Here is a 17,986-nt window from a genome sequence, read left to right as displayed (position 1 = left end):
AAATTAAGCAATAGTTTTGAAGTATTGCACTACCTTGTTCTCTGGTCTTGCTGGCTTTTGCCGTTGTTCCTTAGGATCGTCCGTTTTCCCATTTGATTTATCGACGGACGTGTCTGTGCTGGCTCCATTGATTTCAGTCATTACTCCTCCCTCTGGCTTGAGTGCACCATAAGGCGAGCTTCGCTGCGATGAAGTTGCGGATGAGCCTTGGGAATCGGCGCTCAGTTCGACTCCACTGTCAGGCTGACTTGCCTTGAAACTCTACAAGGAAAAGTAGCAGAATGGTTAGGAACATGCATCAAACACTAATCATGCAACTTAGATACAAAATATAATTATATACTCAAATGGTGTCACTATATGGACACACACTTTAATATATTTGCCATGCTGTCTTTCTTCAAAAGGTGAAGGGGGCAAGATACGGCTTTGAGCCATGGACTGTACACAACCACCACCAATGTTGCTCTATATCACCTGATGGAGGTATACACTCTGTGGCAAGGCAAGATGTACAACATCTGACAGCCTGTCTGAGAACTAGTAATCCTTACTAAGCGATATTTCAAAACAGAATTCAGTGCTCTACACAGAGCCACCGTGTGACCTGCTATTAACTTATTTTTCCCCAGGGTGTTTCCAATGCTGGCAAAGCTGCATTTATGTGTAGGCCAGACTGGGTACAGGTGACTGGTTTTGTTCCCAGAGGGACATCAGCAAACCAATTGAGTTTTTTCAGCCATCTGGCAACTCCCAGAGTCACTTTTCTGGTGTCAATACACATGGATCAGCCATTTAGGAGTGAGAGAAGGAGAAATTTCTTCACTTAGAGGGACTTCAAGGGTTAAGTTATGAGGAGAGATTACACAAATTAGGGTTGTATTCCCTATTTAGAAGGTTAAGGGGTGATCTGATTGAAGCTTTCAAGGTATTAAGGGGAACAGATAGAGTAGATAGAGAGAAACTATTTCCACTGGCTGGGGATTCTGGGATTTCAGGAGTGTAATTAGGAAACACTCCTACACACAAAGGGTGGTAGAAGTTTGGAACTCTCTTCCGCAAACGGCAATTGATGCTGGATCAATTGTTAATTTTAAATCGGAGATTGATAGCTTTTTGTTAACCAGAAGTATTAGGGGATATGGGGCAAAGGCGGGTATATGGACTTAGGTCACAGATCAACCATGATCTCACTGAATGGTGGAACAGGCTCAAGGGGCTGAATGGCCTCCTCCTGTTCCTATGTGTATCTTTCGAATTCTCTACCCCAGAGGGCTGTGGAGGCTCAGTCGTTGAGTACATTCAAGACGGAGATCGATAGATTTTTGGACACTAAGGGAATCAAGGGATATGGGGATAGGGTGGGAGTTGAGGTAGAAGATCAGCCATGATCTTATTGAAGGGCCGAATGGCCTACTCCTTCTCCTATTTCTTATGTTCTTAAATGACCGGATTTAGTGAGTTCAATTTGCCACGGTTAAGATTTGAACACTCAACCTCTGGGTTGCTTGTCCATACTACTTCTACCACATGCCCTGGTATTAAGTCCAAAATAAAACTATGCAAAAAAAACCTCCTGGATCATCATAAACAATACTCTGCAAACGGTGTTCTCGGCTATTTCAAATGGCTTTTTCATAATCTGATTATAGAAGCTTGGCAATTTATGAATGTACCTCTGTGCATGTAGATTCCGACCCTGTGAATGAATTCAACGGTTTCACCCAAGTGTCACCGCTGGCAGGCTGAACAGGATGAGCTGTGAAAAGAAACAAGCCAGCGTTTTCAGAATGATCCATCTTGCTCCGATTATGCAGGATAAACCACAAGACCGGCGTTGCAAACTTACGTAAGCTTAACTGTAACGATGGATCAACTTAAGTGTATAAACATAATGACTTATTAGCAGATTAAATGTTTTAATGTATGCAAAAAATTAAACACGTATAATCTTTACTGAAGATCGATATCTGAACTGCCAGTTGCCGTTACATTTTCCTTGACCGATAGCAAAGTGCTTGCTCAATCTAGCACAACGAATTACCTCAGGTGTCCCCCAAGGATCCGTCCTTGGTCCACCTCCTATTTCTCAACTACATGCTGCCCCCTCGGCGACATCATCCGAAAACACAGTGCCAGTTTCCACATCTACGCTGACAACACCCAGCTCTACCTCACCACCACGGTCTCTAAATTGACACACTGCTTATCCGGCATCCAGTTCGGAATGAGCAGAAATTTCCTCTAACTAAATATTGGGAAGACTGAAGCCATTGTCTTCAGTCCCCGCCACAAACTCCGTTCCTTCGCCACTGACTCCATTCCTCTCCCTAACATCTGTCTGAGGCTGAACCACACTGTTCGCAACTCTGGTGTCATATTTGACCCTGAAGTGAGCTTCCAACCACATATCCGCGGCATAACCAAGACCGCCTATTTCCACCTCCATAACATCGCACGTCTCTGCCCCTGCCTCAGTTCATCTGCTGAACACCTTATCTATGCCTTTGTTACCTCTAGACATGACAATTCCAACACACACCCGGCCAGCCTCCCACCTTCCACCCTCCCGTAAACTTGAGACCATCCAAAGCTCAGCTGCCTGTGTCCTAACTCGCACCAAGTCCCATTCACTCATCACCCCTGTGTTCGCTGACCTACATTGGCTCCCGGTTAAGCAACGCCACAATTCTAAAATTCTCATCCTCGTTTTCAAATCCTTCCACGGCCTTGCCCCTCCCTATCTCTGTAATCTCCTCCAGCCCCACAACCCTCCGAGATCGCTGCGCACCTCCAATTCTGGCCTCTTTAGCATCCCCAATTTAATTGCTCCACCACTGGTGGCCGTGCCTTCAGCTGCCAAGGCCCCGAGCTCTGGAATTCCCTGCCTAAACCTCTCTCCACTTCTCTACTTCGCTTTCCTCCTTTAAGACACTCCTCAAAACCTACCTCTTTGACCAGCTTTTGGTCATCTGCCCATATATCTCATGTGGCTAGGTGTCAAATTTTGTTTTATAACACTCCTGTGAGGCGCCTTGGGACATTTTACGACGTTAAAGGTGCTGTATAAATGCAAGTGGTTATTTGTGAATTTCTGCACAAGTGGACAATCACATTCTTGTGTATTTTACAAAAAGCAACGAACAGCAATCTTACACATGGGCTCCTTCGCTTGATTGGCATGTGTTACTGGCAGCGTGTAGATTATCAAGCCAATTGTTCTCTTTAGTTGGTGTATCAGTGCATCTTTCTCCTCATATCCCTTTCCTTGAGTACAGCGATGGAAAGGTCAGAAGGATCTATTGTAGCATCATTTATACCAACATAATGAAGCTAGGTTTTACATCCATCTATAAACATCGACATGATATATAGTGTAAAACCATATCATGTTTCTCCAGGCCCCACCCCCTTCTGTAAGTTGCTCGGGTGGAATACTTTACAGTTCCCTTATTAAATGGGGGTAAGTGTGCTTTATAACTTGGTATTGTGGCTTCTAAAAGGAGCAGTATATTAAATTTCCCTTTCAATCATATAAAATGTAGCGCATCAACTAGTAGGTACTCCAACCAGGCTGAGTCTCTGTAACAAGCTGGAAACACTCAGCATGTCAGGCAGCACCTGTGGAGAGACAAACAGAGTTAATGTTTCAGGTCAGTGACCTTTCGTCAGAACTGGATAAAGTTCGGAGGTCATCGACTTGAAACGTTATTTCTGCTTCTCTCGCCACAGATGCTGCCTGACCTGCGGAGTATTTCCAGCATTTTCTGTTTATACTTCAGATTCCCAGCATCGGCAGCATTTTGCTTTCGTCTCTGAAACAAGTTGATGGAAGTAACTGCAGATTGGAAGGAAGTTTGCTGCCGGATGGATTTGGCATGGGCTCTACATTGGTATCCATCTTACTTGCACTGGAGTTCTCCCAGATCTCCGTCCCTAGGCTGCTGGATGTGGCCTGCCCCTTGGAGAAGGAGCTTTCCTCTGTCTGCTCAGTGACTGCGTTGGAAAGCTGTTGCTTTTTAACAAATCGAGGAGGAATCTTGGATGAAGATGTCCAGCTCTTTTCATTCCGGTTTTTCCCAGGTGCCTGCTTAGAAGAAAAAAGGCCATCTGTGAAAGTGAAAAATTTTAACTCCAGATAAAGTATTAAGCAATCCCTCTATCATGCTGCAAAAATATACCATACCACCTCATGAAAACTGGTCACCAGTAGGATGGAGAAACATGTTCTATCTCAAGGAGGAAAAATATTGCGCTTTCTTCTGCCCCCCCCAATAACGTCCATCCAGAATGACTCTACTGCCCGTATCACCCATACCCTAACTCGCACCAAGTCCCATTCTCCCATCTCCCCTGTGCTTACTGACCTACATTGACTCCCGGTTCAGTAATGCCTCAAATTAAAAATTCTCATCCATGGCCCGCCCCTCCCTAACTCTGTAACCTCCTCCAGCAAACCCCCCCCCCCCCCCCGCCGAGATCTCTGCGTTCCTCCAATTCAGGCCTCGTGCATCACGGATTTCCTTCTCCCCACCATTGGCGGCTGTGCCTTCAGCTGTTTAGGCCCCAAGCTCTGGAATTCCCTCCCTAAACACCTCTGCCTCTCTTACTCTCTCTCCTCCATTAAGATGCTCCTTAAAACCTACCTCTATGACCAAGCTTTTGATCACCTGTCCTAATATCTCATGTGGCTTAGTGTCAAAATTTCTGACAATGCTCCTGTGACACGCTTTGGGACGTTTTACTACTTTAAAGGTGCTTTATAAATGCAAATTGTTGTTGCTGTAACAACTTAGGACCACTGAATTAAAGGGGAAAGATTTAAAATTCTTACAAAAACACTGCTGCAACAATGGTGTCATGTCATGTGCCAGTCAAATATAAAATTCACATGTACAGGTAGACTACCCTTTATCCAAACTTCCGAAAACCGAAACCCTCTAAAAACCTTCGGTTTTTTCGTTCAGCGTAAGTCGTGCGCACGACTTACGCTGAACGAAAAAACCTTCGGTTTTTAAAGGGTTCCGGAAGTTCGGATAAAGGGTAAGTCGTGCGCACGACCCCCCGCGGACCCCCCCCGCCGACCCCGACCCCCACCGACTTACGCTGAGCATCATCGTAAGTCGTGCGCACGACCCCCCCGGCCCCGACCCCCGCCGGCCCCGACCCCCGTCGACCCCCCCGCGGACCCTGCCGGCCCCGCCCCCCCGTCGACCCCCCCGGCCCCGACCCCCGCGCCGACTTACGCGGAGCGTCAGCGTAAGTCGTGCGCACGACCCCCCGCCGACCCCCCTTCCGAAATCCAAAATTCTCCGAAAACCGAAACACGGCTGGTCCCGAGGTTTTCGGATAAAGGATAGTCTACCTGTAGTAACTTTCACAGTTAACACCACCACACGAGTCAATAGAGGAGCACTTAGCTTGCAATAGCTAAATGTGGTGCTGAAGCTAGCCCACGTACCTGCAACGTCTGCTCTTTCTTCCGGCGCTCTTCCTCAAGCAATCGGCGGTGCTTTTTTGAGATCACCTCAGTGAAACCGTCGTTCACAGTTGAGACGGACTGCTGCTCGTCCACAGCTACGGCTGGGTGGTCATCGATAATGACAACACCTTAAAGGAAAACATTTCATCAGAAGGTCAGATTACTGCTTAGATGACCGTGCATTAAAAAGAAACACTGCACCGTCCTCATGAACAGCGACAGCACGCAGGCATCCTTTGCTCAGCTCTGCTGTGAACGGCAGCAGTGCGAGATGTCAGCCGTGGCTCAGTGGGTAGCACCCTCGGCTCTGAGTCAGAAGGTTGTGAGTTCGAGTCCCACTCCAGAGACTTGAGCACAAAAATCAAGGCCGATACTCCAGTGCAGTGCTGAGGGAGTGCTGCACTGTCGGAGGTGCCGTCTTTTGGATGAAGAGCAGGGGAGTTCTCCCCGGTGGCCTGGCCCAATATTTATCCCTCAACCAACATCACTAAAAACAGATTATCTGGTCATGATCACACTGCTGTTTGTGGGAGCTTGCGGTGTGCAAATTGGCTGCCGCGTTTCCTACATTACAACAGTGACTACACTTCAAAAAGTACTTCATTGTGAAGTGCTTTGGGATGTCCCGAGGTCGTGAAAGGTGCTGTAGAAATGCAAGCTCTTTCTTTCACTCACTCATGCTACAGTCAGTGCTTGGGAGCCCCACCAGAACCAGTAAAATGAAGTTATATTTAAACTCAGGGTGGATCAATATCAGCATCGAACAAAATGAGGATGCCTGTAAATCTGCACTAAAACCCAAAGTACAATGTAAGTCTGTATCTTTAGTTCCAAGTTTAATATTAATCACATTTGAATATAAATTTGTGTACACTTACTTGCATAATTGTTTAAATCAAACTGGGCCAAAGCATCAGTCTTCTCCTTTGCCTTTTTCACGCCAGGTTTTGCCTCCTTTTCCTTCTTTTTATTTGACGCGTCCTTCATTGCGTTCTGGACAGCCGCTGGGTCGTGGGGAACAACTCGATCTACACAGTACACCGTGTTGACATTCCCTCCGTTCACTGCTATCTGATCGCACAGCTGTTCTTCTACATACCTGTTTGGAGAAACGGAAAGGTCAGGGGCGTCTCGGTAGTTCCAGCAGTTCAGCACAGAAATGTCCATTCTGCAAGCGTCAATTCAGCAACCTAGTGTCAAGTCTGACTCAAACTGGGTTATCTCACTTCCTCACAGACCAGCTGCTGGGTGGCAGCACAGTGCTGTGGTATCGCGTTCCATCTCTGGTGGTGGCAGCGAAAAAAAAATTAAAAGCGAGCAGTAGCACTGCTGTGTCACAGAACCACAGCTCCATCAGTCACCGGATGCAACATGGACAGAAGCAGTGAACGAGGCCACAGTTCAGAGCCTCCTACCCTTCAGAGTGAGGAAGAAAGCAGTGAGGAACCAGCACGATAAAGTAGGTTATGCTTCAGGAAAAAGAAAAAAAAAAAATCAACAGAATTAAGAATTTGCAATTTTACAATAACTGTTACTTTCTTCAAGCATATGAGTTGAAGAATATTTGCGATTCGCATTAGATTGAAGTGGTTGAAGAGGGATATTAAAAAGTTGCCACAAGTATTTTTTAAAAGTATGTTATTATTGGTCTCAAATTTTGCCAGTCTTCGCACCTTTATATGTTGGCTGCATTTTCAAGCTTATTTATAGAGGACTGTTGAGGAGGAGAAACTGAAAACAGTCCTACTTATTATTACTTAATATTAGTTAATAATCACAGCCACTTGGGCTAGGTTCCACCAAGCAAGCAAATTCTTGGAGAACTGGCAAAAGACTAAACACTTCAATCCCAGCCGATCAAACATCCACATTATTTACCTTTTGTTTCTTGATGGTTGCCCAGTTGCCTTTTCATTCCTCGGACCAGTCCCATTAGTCTTTGGCGCTTTGCCCCCATAGCCTGGGTTGGTCCTGCGATTTTGCCTATCAATTGGCCGCTGGCTGGAGAAACTGCGTTTAGCTAACTCCTTCCTCTGCCCGAGGCCACTGTCTGCCACGTCTACTTCAGGTGGTAGGCTGTTCGGGCAGACTCTGTTCTCTCTGTCTCGCCGCTCGGTAAAGTCGCTGCTTTCGGAAGCAGTCTCCCACTCCTCATTAGCTTGGTCGGAGGAATTTTGATTCGACAGATCCGGCGACTTATTGCCAGCTACGAGGGATGCCATCTCCTTATCATCGGTCCTTGTGGTCATACTAGACAAACCGTGGTCTGCAGGAACAGGCACATCACTGTTCACCTCGGTGGCTGCATCTCGTTCTTGCTTGAGACGCCGGAACCGTGGAGGTTTGTCCTGTCGCGGAGGTCGTCTTCTCCTTGGGGGCATATCCATCGATCGCTCTCTTTTGGGTGGCTGGTCTTCTATGGCTGAGATTCCAGAAAATGAGATTTTGTCTACGACTCCATTTTCCTCTCCGGCATTCTCCAGTGCCCCTTCCAAAGCCCTGTTGAGCACTTTTGTAGATTCCTTTAGAGGCTGCCTTTTGGACAACGACATAGATGCTGGAGCATCGCCATTTAGTTGATAGGTACCGTTCACCTTGAACATACCTCCTCCTCGGTTTTGCCTCGAGGGCATTCCCCGAGGAGCAAAGCTGCGCCCTCGCCCAGGGTTGCTCAACCGAGGAGGCAATGCCCTCTCAAACAATTTTGGGGGCCCTCTTTCGTCTCCCATCTCACCAACAATTGGCCCATCAGATGGTATCCTCTTGGACCTCTTCACAGAGTCTTTGAACATAGTCTTCCCTTCTCTGTCAGAATATGCTGCATCACTGGTGCCTTCACTGCCAGCTCCAGATCCCCTCTGCCTCCGTCGCTTTGGTATATCTTCATACTCGGACCCCTCACTGCGCGTCTCGCTGGCATTTCGACGCCGGGTGGAGCTCTTTTGGCCGTCTTCTAAAGAATTACTGTAATCCTTAGGATTCTGCCGATTGCCTCTGCTCAAGTTGTTGTAAGAGCCTCTGATCTCTCCAACTCTGCCATAGAAATCTCCGCGGCCTCTGCCCCGCCCTCGGCCTTGGCCTCTGCCACTGAAGTTAGACTGATTATCATCTTCAATCCAGCTCCTCCTCTGCGGTGGGGGGAAATCAATGTTGTCTTTATTCACGGGTCTTGCCTCCCAGGCCTTATTCTCCTTTCTTTGTGGTTTCTCTATTTCCCAGTCAAATTTAGCTGCAGGCACTGGTAGGGCAGTCATTTCTTTGTGTCTAACGTTCAAGGATGAAATGGAAGTTTGTGATGACGGAGCCGTGCCTCCATTGGTTTTCAGCACCTTGCACTCAGTCTTGATCTGTTGGCTGTTTTTCTGAACAGATTCCAATTTGACTTTTTCTGTCTCGTCACCCTTCTCAGTCTTGAGGTCTTTAAGCACTGGTTTCTTAATTGGTCCAGATCGTCTTCCTGTCATTTTTCCTACGGTTTCACGGCGGTCAGCGTGGCTTCCTTTCAGCGGCTCCCACTGGGGTGCAGGTTTGGACTCCCTCTTTGGCAGATTATCAGTCTGCCATATTTCTGCCCTAAAACCCGTCTCCTCTCTAGTGTCTTCGTGCTCGTTAACCGTAGGGCTTGGGGGCTCTTTCTGGTGCACGTAATCCCAGGTGTGGGACACTAGCTCCTCAACATTTTCAGCTGGCTTCGAGGTCTCGGTGCTGTCCCGCAAAAGGGACCCATTCAGCCCCGCCTGCTCACTATCAGATGCGAAGAGCTCTTTATGAAGTAACTGAGGGTTTGTCTGATGCTGGAAGAGAACATCCCGCCCCAGCACTGCTGACACATTTGGAGACACATCAGGCCTTCGGTCTTTTATTAGCTCAGTCTGTGGCTCTAAACGAACCATATTTAGCAATTTGTCTGCTGGCGCAACCCTATAGTCATCAATCTGCTCCTCGAATGGATCTCTCTGTATCTTCATGGTCTGCTGGGAAATGGGATCAGCCCTCACAGGTGGAGTGGGAAGTCTTTCATTCCTGTAACAAACAACATTTGCTGCGGTGTTAAAAGAAATATTGAATGGGTCACAAAAAAAAAACAGGAAAACCCAGCAGATTCCCAACTCTTCTAATTTCTCAGGAAATATGATGGTAAATCGATCAAATAGATCAAAGTTCATCAAAGACCTGCTGAGTACTTCCAGCATTTTCTGTTATAGAACAGATTGAATTGATCCATTCACATCCCAATTTAAGGCTGAATCAAGGCTAAGGAGCAAATATACATACAGGAAACTCTTTGGTATTCGGCACCGACGTGTTGCCGGTTGATCAAAAATTCCGGATGACGGAGAGGGTTATCTACCGAGGCTATTTTTAACAAAGAAAAATTAAAAAAATCAAGAAGTGTGCAGTATACAGTAATTGGGTACTCCCCTACAGAATGTTGTGTTAAATGGATGGTGGAAGATGCTTGATTAAGTACAGTACTGCCAGTTGAGGGTAATGCAATGCAATGACTACCAGCGGCGTGGGAGACACACAGTACCCCTGTAAAATGGCGGATCAGAAGAGACTACCGGCAGCGCGGGAGAGTCAGACTCCTGTTATTGAGGTGTTCCGACTTCCGACAGCGCCAAGAAGCCGAGTAGTGGCAGTTTGGAGAACTACCCCCACTGACTAACTCGGCCACCGCGGGAGACTCGGACTCGGCAACATTGCCGGTTATTGAGGTGTTGTTTTCGGAGTGAGAATTTTGCCGGTTAATAGAGAATTCCGGATATTTAGGTGCCGTTTAAACGAGTTTCCTGTAGTATGCATCAAATTTAAGAACATAAGAATTAGGAGCAGGAGTAGGCCATACGACCCCTCGAGCCTGCTCCGCCATTCAGTAAGATCATGGCTGATCTTCAACCTCAACTCCACTTTCCCACCCGATCCCCATATCCTTCGATCCCCTAGAGTCCAAAAATCTATCGATCTCTGGCTTGAATATACTCAACGATTCACCATTCACAGCCCTTTGGGGTAGAGAATTCCAAAGATTCACAACCCTCAGTGAAGAAATTCCTCCGTCTTAAATTTACTTAACCGTAGTCTAGGAAGATTACTATTTTCAGTCATCAGTAGCCACATGGGTACAAAATCTTGTTAGAGAGATTGCTTCTATTGCAGCTCACTTATTATGAGCCTTTAGTGGGCCAGCTGCCAATCCTAACCTGACATTGCTATTGCTCCTCTAAAGACAAGACACTCACCTAGCAGCCCTCTCTTCTGCAGTGCTATCCTCTTGCGATCTCTGAGAGGTTAACATGAAAGCCCTGTTTGGAGCAGGTGGATAGTCCTCTTGACCCCAGCTGAATTGTGGTTCTGTGGGTGGAGTTCTTCTCTCCTGTAACAGAATAGGAGAGCGGTCGTGCTGCTCAGACCCTGAGGTGACACTGTCTGAGCGATCTGGGCGCATCACAGGCTTCATCATTCCTGAAAATACAAGAAACAGACCCTTCTTAGAATATAAATGGTTGTATGTGATCGACTGAAAACCAGGAGGACAATACTCCCCCATAACCACTGAATACACAGTGAACGGAGACACAAGATATATATATATATTTTTTTTTTTTAGATCTGCAACTTTTAAGATTTCATGAATTCTCATGAAGTCAAATCTGGTTTTCTTTGCTCCTCCACCTCAGTTTGTAGGTGAGAGATAACAAATTTTTCTTATGTTTTTTATTTTCCTTATCTCTGTAATCTCCTCCAGCCCTATAATAACCCTAGACCTCTGCGTCTGCCTATTCTGGCCTTCTGAAAATCCCCGATTTGAATCACTCCACCATTGGCAGCCGTGCCATCAGCTGCCTGGGTCCTAAGCTCTGGAATTCCCTCCCTAAACCTCTCCGCCTCTCTCTCCTCCTTTAAGACGCTCCTACCTCTTCGACCAAGCCTTTGGTCATCTGCCCTAATGTCTCCTTTTATGGCTCGGTGTCAAATTTAGATTTTCTTTTTTGCCAACACTCCTGTGAAGCTTGGGACGTTTTATTACATTAAAGGCACTATATAAATATAAATTGTTGTTTGTTGTTATGAATGGGTGAGAGGAAGAGAAGGCAGACAGATAAGATAGTCAGCCTACTCCTGTGCATTGTACTGTGGGCTGGAGATTGGAGGGCAGCTTGCCTGCGATCTCACGCTGCAGTTAGTGGGTGGTCCAGGAAGGTGCAGGGGAAGAAAGAAAAAACAACTGACACAATCCCCTTTTATAAATAGCTCTTTCCGATCAAGTGAGAGCACTGGGTGACCGCCAATCGTGAAACAATCGGCAAATAAGACCTTTCTACTTTACGGAGTAGAATTCAGTAGATACGGGAAATTCAATTTCCATGTTCTACAATATCAGTCACATCACACTAGCAAAGATCACAGAAGAATGTGTCAACTGTGGTTCAGTTGGTAGCACTCTCGCCTCTATGAGTCAGAAGTTTGTGGGTTCAAGTCTCCTGAGATTTGAGCACAAAAATCTAGACTGATACCAATGTTCCCTCTAATTTCTTCTGGCGCTGCGCGGGCCATTCAAAATACTGCGCATGCGCGGTTTTTGCATTGAAAAGCCAGCTCACCGGCTGCGCAGGCTCCCTGGAGCACTGGGCAGTCGCACAACTTAAAGGGATCATCTGCTGACGCTCCAGTGCAGTGCTGAGGGAGCGCTGCTCGGTCGGAGGTGCCGTCTTTTGGATGAGACGTTAAACCGAGGTCCCGCCTGCTCTCTCAGGTAGACATAAAAGATGCCGTGGCCAGTATTTCCAGTAAGAGCAGGGAGCTATCCCCGGTGTCCTGACCAATATTTATCCCTCAATCAACATCACTAAATTATCACAATGCTGTTTGTGGGAGCTTGCTGTGTGCAATTGGCTGCCACATTTCCTACATTGCAACAGTGACTACACTCCAAAAAGTATTTAATTGGCTGTAAAGCGCTTTGTGCCGTCCTGAGGTCATGAAAGGTGCTATACAACTGCAAGTCTTTCTTTCTTATGTTTAACTGACCAAGAATTAACGAGAGACCACTTCTACCCAAAGTTCTGATGGGCTGAACGTAACCAAATCCATACACGGTCTTTGCTGGGGCAGTGCATAGACCAGATTCCTTTGGTGGGAGAAAACACCACAAAATTGAAATAATATTCTTTATTTCCCCATCAACTTACCAGAGGGATGAACCCCTGAAGGGAAGAAGTCAATTGGTGGCCTGCCTGGGGTCAGTCGAGGATCCATGTACGAAGGCATCATCATCCAACGAGGGTCATAGCCAAGCATGTGTGGAGGGGGCGGGCCGACTGGGCTGGGATAGATGTGTCTCTGGGAATGGGAATGAGGAGGTGCAACCGATGGTGGCATTACAGGTCCCTGCTGCTGCTGCTGCTGCTGCCGTTGCTGCATCTTTAACAGCTGCTCCTGGTTGTAGGAAAGAGAAATACAAATGGTATAGATTTATTCTTTTTAATTGGTGCCCCCTCCATTTTGCACGACAGATTTTATTTTTGCAAATGCTCACGTTGTCCTGCGCAAAGCACAAGTCATCCCCGACTGAGAGGGTGTCGGACAATTTATCCGGCGCAGTTACCGAATCTCACCAACAATGTGACCTTTAATTTTTTTTTGGGTGCGCGGCCTCTTTCAGAGGCTGTGCGGCCCATTCAAAATACCGCGCATGTGCGGTTTCTCTCATTTAGAAGCCGGTGAACCGGCTGCGCGGGAGCCCCAGAGCGCTGTGCAGCTTAAAGGGAACATTGTTTCCCCAATGTTCTCTCCCTATTTCTGGGGAAGGACATTGCCTCGGCTTGCTACCTAAACCAATGGTCTGCCCGAAAGGCACACACCTTATACATGACCGCAACAAAAGCCATTTTTGATCAGTGACGCTGTACTGCAGCCAGTCAACCTCTCGCCCATCAATTCCTCCGATAAACATTTCCATTTGCTTATACCGTTACAAACAAGAGTGAAAACTACTTAAGGTGGAAAGAAAGTGATGGAGAGTATTGGCTCTTACCAGATATTTATTTAGATTTTTTTTTCCAAATCAACTTCCATCACAACCTCGAGACCTGTGAGTAGTGCCTCCCTCTCTGCTTGACCAGTGCTATGTAGGGAGAAACTACTCGTGGGTCCCCAGATTGCGGTAAATAAGACACCTTTAAAATAAGTGTTGAAGAAATATCTCATCAGAATGTCATTTTCTTTGGCAAAAAGAGAAAGCACCCGAGGGGCAATGTTCCCTTTAAGCTGCACGGCGTGCAGCTGTCCGGACCTCCCGCGCAGCCGGCTCACCGGCTTTTAAATGCAAAAATCACTCAAAAAATCAGAGGGTACATTGTTGAGGGGAGGGGGGAATTCGACCTCTTAAACAGTTTTAAACGAGCATCATCTTCCAGCAGATGCAAATCAAACATTTTTGATCATAAATCTTCCCAAAGGGCACAGGAACATCCAAGTAAGTTGTGCATTCACAGCTTCACAAAGGAGGCCATTAAACAAACACATGGAGAAGCGAGGGGTTGACGGGTACATTTTTTACATAGCGTCCATTAGGCTTCAAGACCACAGTGGCCGAGTACCTCAAATCAATAGGTTGGCTAAAACAAGAGGATTCCAAAACCTTTTACTACTTTTTATTGCAACTATGTTACGTTGAGAACAAGCCCACTGTTATGCTTATTAAGGGGGCAGAAGTTATGCTGCAGCTATACAAAGCCCTCGTTAGACCACACTTGGAGTGCTGTGTTCAGTTCTGGGCACCACACCGTAGGAAGGATATATTGGCCTTGGAGGGAGTGCAGCGTAGGTTTACCAGACTGATACCCAGACTTCAAGGGATTAAATTACGAGGATGTTTTACACAAACTAGGGTTGTATTCACTGGAATTTAGAAGGTTATGTGGTGATCTGATCGAAGTTTTCAAGATATTAAGGGGAACTGACAGGGTAGAGAGAAACTATTTCCGCTGGTTGGGGATTCTAGGACTAGGGGACATAGCCTAAAAATTAGAGCCAGGCCTTTCAGGAGTGAAGTTAGGAAACACTTCTACACACAAAGGGTGGTAGAAGTTTGGAACTCTCTTCCGCAAACAGCAGTTGATGCTGGATCAATTGTTAATTTTAAATCTGAGATTGATAAGACTTTTGTTAACCAAAGGTATTACGGGACTGATGCGCTATCAATTCTAATAAAAGGCTAGGCAGAGTTCAGAACAACAGGCTTTTATTAACTACTGAATTGCACTTCAGACAGATCAGGACTATGCCTCTAGTGGACGACCGAATGCCAGGAGCTGCCATGCGGCCGCTCTTATACTCGGTAGCCCAGGGGCGGAGTCAGCTGAGGCATAGTCAGGCACAACAGTGAAACAAGAGTGAACGACAACAACAACAAGTGAACACAGTGAACTACAGTGGTTTACCACAGGGACATGAGGCAAAGGCGGGTGTATGGAGTTAGATCGCAGATCAGCCATGATCTCTTTCACTGGCGGAATGGGCTCAAGGGGCTAAGTGGCCTACTCCTGCTCCTGTGCCCAACCTGAACTTCAATCAGCCAAGTGTTGAACACCTCGTCTGTTTTTATTGGCAGTTACCTGCTGTTGTCGTTGGAACCTGGGTGGCAGAGACTTGTGGAACTTGCTGTAGTTCTGGATGGGCAGTGCAGGCTCACTTCCCTGCAAGCTGCTCTCGTCCTCACTTTCAGCACCGGCTGCGGCAACTTCCTTTTTCACCTTGTCCTCGACAGGGAGTTCCAGAGGCAGCTCACATTTCTCTGAAATTCATCACAGCAGCAAATCAGCAGTTGCTTAAAAGATTCCACACTCTGGATGGAATACACGACTGGCAGAAATGGAGACAACCAATGTTCCCTCTTATTTTTTTTTGGTGCCGCATGGGCCAGACAAAATGCTACGCGTGCGCGGTTTTTGTATTGAGAAGCCGGCAGGCTGGCTGTGCGGATTCCCTGGAGCGCTGCGCAGCTTAAAAGGAACATTGGAGACAACATTCCTCGGAATATTCCCCCTCATAAAACCCAGCTTACTCTCCGTACCCAAAGTCAAGATACTAGTACTATATATGAAATGTACATTCCACTGGCTCCCTAACTCCCCCAACATTCGAGAATCCTTGCCCCCACCACCTTTAAATCCCTCCTACTTCTGCAGCTCTCATGTCCCACAGGTTGCAGCACCTGTGTTGGTGGCATTACCAGTCCCTGCTGCTCTTCTGAATTGGGTCTACAACACGACCACACCCCCCCCCGCCATCCTCATTCCTCCACTCCGCTATCTGTGGCACAGCCCTCAGCCTCTATGCGCCATACTCTGGTGGTCTCTCTCTCTAAACCTCTTCCCCTCGCTGCCACCTTCTCAAGACCTACCCCACTGACTGCGCCCTTGGCCACCTTCCCTAAATTTCCTGCTTGGGTGTCTGCTCCCCCTGTAAAGTGCCTTGGGACATTTCCTTCTGCGAAAGGCACTGTTATAAAAAGTAGCTGAAACTCTGGGTGGACATCTCTGAGGTTTGATTGCAGCATCAGTACTTGCCACATAAGATAATCGCCCCATAATGGCAGTGTTGAGATACTTATGAATCTGGGACAAGGAAATTGATCTAGATTAATCTGCAATGTTTTTTCTTTCTGTTTGCAAGTCACACACAAATTTCTCCAGATTATTTCATTAATGGCTGGTTCACTAACTGTGGTAAACATTATACGTCCATTCAAGCAAAGTTGCCATTTTTGACCCAATAACCCAATCTAAATCTCTCAAAAAAACGCTTGGTGTGTGCATGGCAAAATGCAGCAAGATTTGATGATTCTGATTAAACACATATTTACACAACAATTTTGAACACAAGAACGTAAGAAATAGGAGCAGGAGTCAGCCATACGGCCCATCGAGCCTGCTCCGCCATTCAATAAGATCATGGCTAATCTTCGACCTCAACTCCACTTTCCCGCCCGATCCCAATATCCCTTCATTCCCCGAGAGTCCAAAAATCTATCGATCTCAGCCTTGAATATACTCAATGACTGAGCCTCCACAGCCCTCTGGAGGAGAGAATTCCAAAGATTCACAGCCCTCTGAGTGAAGAAATTCCTCCTCATCTCAGTCCTAAATGGCCGACGACTTATCCTGAGACTATGCCCCTAATTCTAGACTCTCCAGCCAGGGGAAATAGCCTCTCAGCATCTACCCTGTCAATCCCCCTCAGAATCAGATGTGTTTCAATGAGAACTAACAAGGTTGAAGGAGAAGATTTCCAACAACCGGTCAGTAAAACTATTTGCATTTCATTAAGAGTTATGACTTCATTACCAATTAAACAAGAAAATCTTTCAAATCCAGTTTCTCAATTGTTATCGGTACCTTTTGGCAAATTCGGCTTGTTCTCAGTGTAGGGTTTCTGCTGTGCAGACAGAGGGACAGAGTCCTTGCTCTCCTTAGTTTCAACGTCATCCTTTTTCCGTATGTCGAATTTAACAGAGTTCTCCATCACTCCACGCTTTTGATCGAGTTTCTTCAGTTTTTCAGCACAAGCAGCTAGCCGCTCTTCCTGGGCCCGCCGTTCCTCCTCCTCCCGCCTCCTCCTGACTCGTTCCAACGCCTCAGAACGCTCATTGGCGCCAGAACTTGGCCGTTGTCTCCACACTTCATCTTTCTCGACGTGAGCGTCTGCCCATCTGTTAACTCCTGTCAGTTTTTGGAAGACTCCGGCCTGGAGAGAGAGAGACGGAAGAGATGAAACTTTTTAAACATTTCAGCTGAAACTCTGTAGATTCTGTGGGGCTCCAACACTCAATAATCGAGTAGCCAGTCATTAACCTTGCTTTGTCCAGTCTGAATCCCTTTCCTCCTACCACTCTGCAAACTTGGGCTTCAACAGTGCATGGCAAGGAGGGCTCGAATCCAAACCACAAATTTTCCAACCCTTGTGTGACTTTTTCATTGTTGAAAAAACAGTAACTAGTTTCTTTCTAGATTATGCGCACAGATAAGCAGGCATTCTTCAGCAAGAATGCTAAATAAACTGACTCACGGTAAAGGAAAATTCAGGATACAAAGGGGTTCAAAATTTGAGAAAGTAATAAAAAGGCAACCAAAGAGTTTGAGTGTCACTCTAAGTCAGATCTGGAATCTGCTGCCATCTGGTTCAAGCCCAATCTTCTGCCATTGGTCTTCCCTGGGTGAGCCAACAATATACAACTGGCTTTACTTTATCTTTTCAATCAAGTTCCCTGTATTAAATGCTCCTTAATAAGACTGCTGTGTATATACACATCTGATCATGATGGTGCACATAAAAACACGTCATGGTAAACCTTTATAAATCACTGGGTTAGGCCCCAGCTGGAGTATTGTGTCTAATTCTGGGCACCACACTTTAGGAAGGATGTCAAGGCCTTGGAGAGGGTGCAGAGGGAATTTACTAGAATGTTACCTGGGATGAGGGACTTCAGTTATGTGGAGG

At 46.5% G+C, this 17,986-nt stretch overlaps 1 protein-coding gene and 1 non-coding gene across 5 annotated transcripts in view; both read right to left on the bottom strand.

Annotated features, from left to right (window-relative positions):
• Positions 1-17,986, bottom strand: part of prrc2b (proline-rich coiled-coil 2B) — a 92,874-nt gene that overhangs the window by 27,308 nt on the left and 47,580 nt on the right. For 3 of the 4 annotated variants that reach the window (XM_085965327.1, XM_085965324.1, XM_085965325.1), the window contains exons 12-21: positions 16,885-17,233; positions 15,103-15,281; positions 12,676-12,922; positions 10,726-10,948; positions 7,361-9,505; positions 6,361-6,581; positions 5,462-5,610; positions 3,907-4,090; positions 1,677-1,759; positions 34-261 (exon numbers count right to left, since the gene is read on the bottom strand). In XM_085965327.1, the coding sequence (XP_085821453.1) occupies positions 34-261; positions 1,677-1,759; positions 3,907-4,090; positions 5,462-5,610; positions 6,361-6,581; positions 7,361-9,505; positions 10,726-10,948; positions 12,676-12,922; positions 15,103-15,281; positions 16,885-17,233 (4,008 nt within the window). The remainder of the gene's footprint in view (positions 1-33; positions 262-1,676; positions 1,760-3,906; positions 4,091-5,461; positions 5,611-6,360; positions 6,582-7,360; positions 9,506-10,725; positions 10,949-12,675; positions 12,923-15,102; positions 15,282-16,884; positions 17,234-17,986) is intronic. The other variant, XM_085965326.1, reaches the window with a different exon arrangement.
• LOC147101619 (small nucleolar RNA SNORD62) lies at positions 3,234-3,319 on the bottom strand. Its single transcript, XR_015073421.1, has one exon. It is a non-coding gene; the product is annotated as a small nucleolar RNA SNORD62 (small nucleolar RNA).

Source organism: Somniosus microcephalus, chromosome 23 (assembly GCF_052327205.1).
Source record: "Somniosus microcephalus isolate GS21.2 chromosome 23, FLI_Smic_1.0, whole genome shotgun sequence".
Classification (NCBI taxonomy): domain Eukaryota; kingdom Metazoa; phylum Chordata; class Chondrichthyes; order Squaliformes; family Somniosidae; genus Somniosus; species Somniosus microcephalus.
Note: the sequence above shows the minus strand (reverse complement) of the source record. Positions and strands in the feature narration are given on the sequence as shown.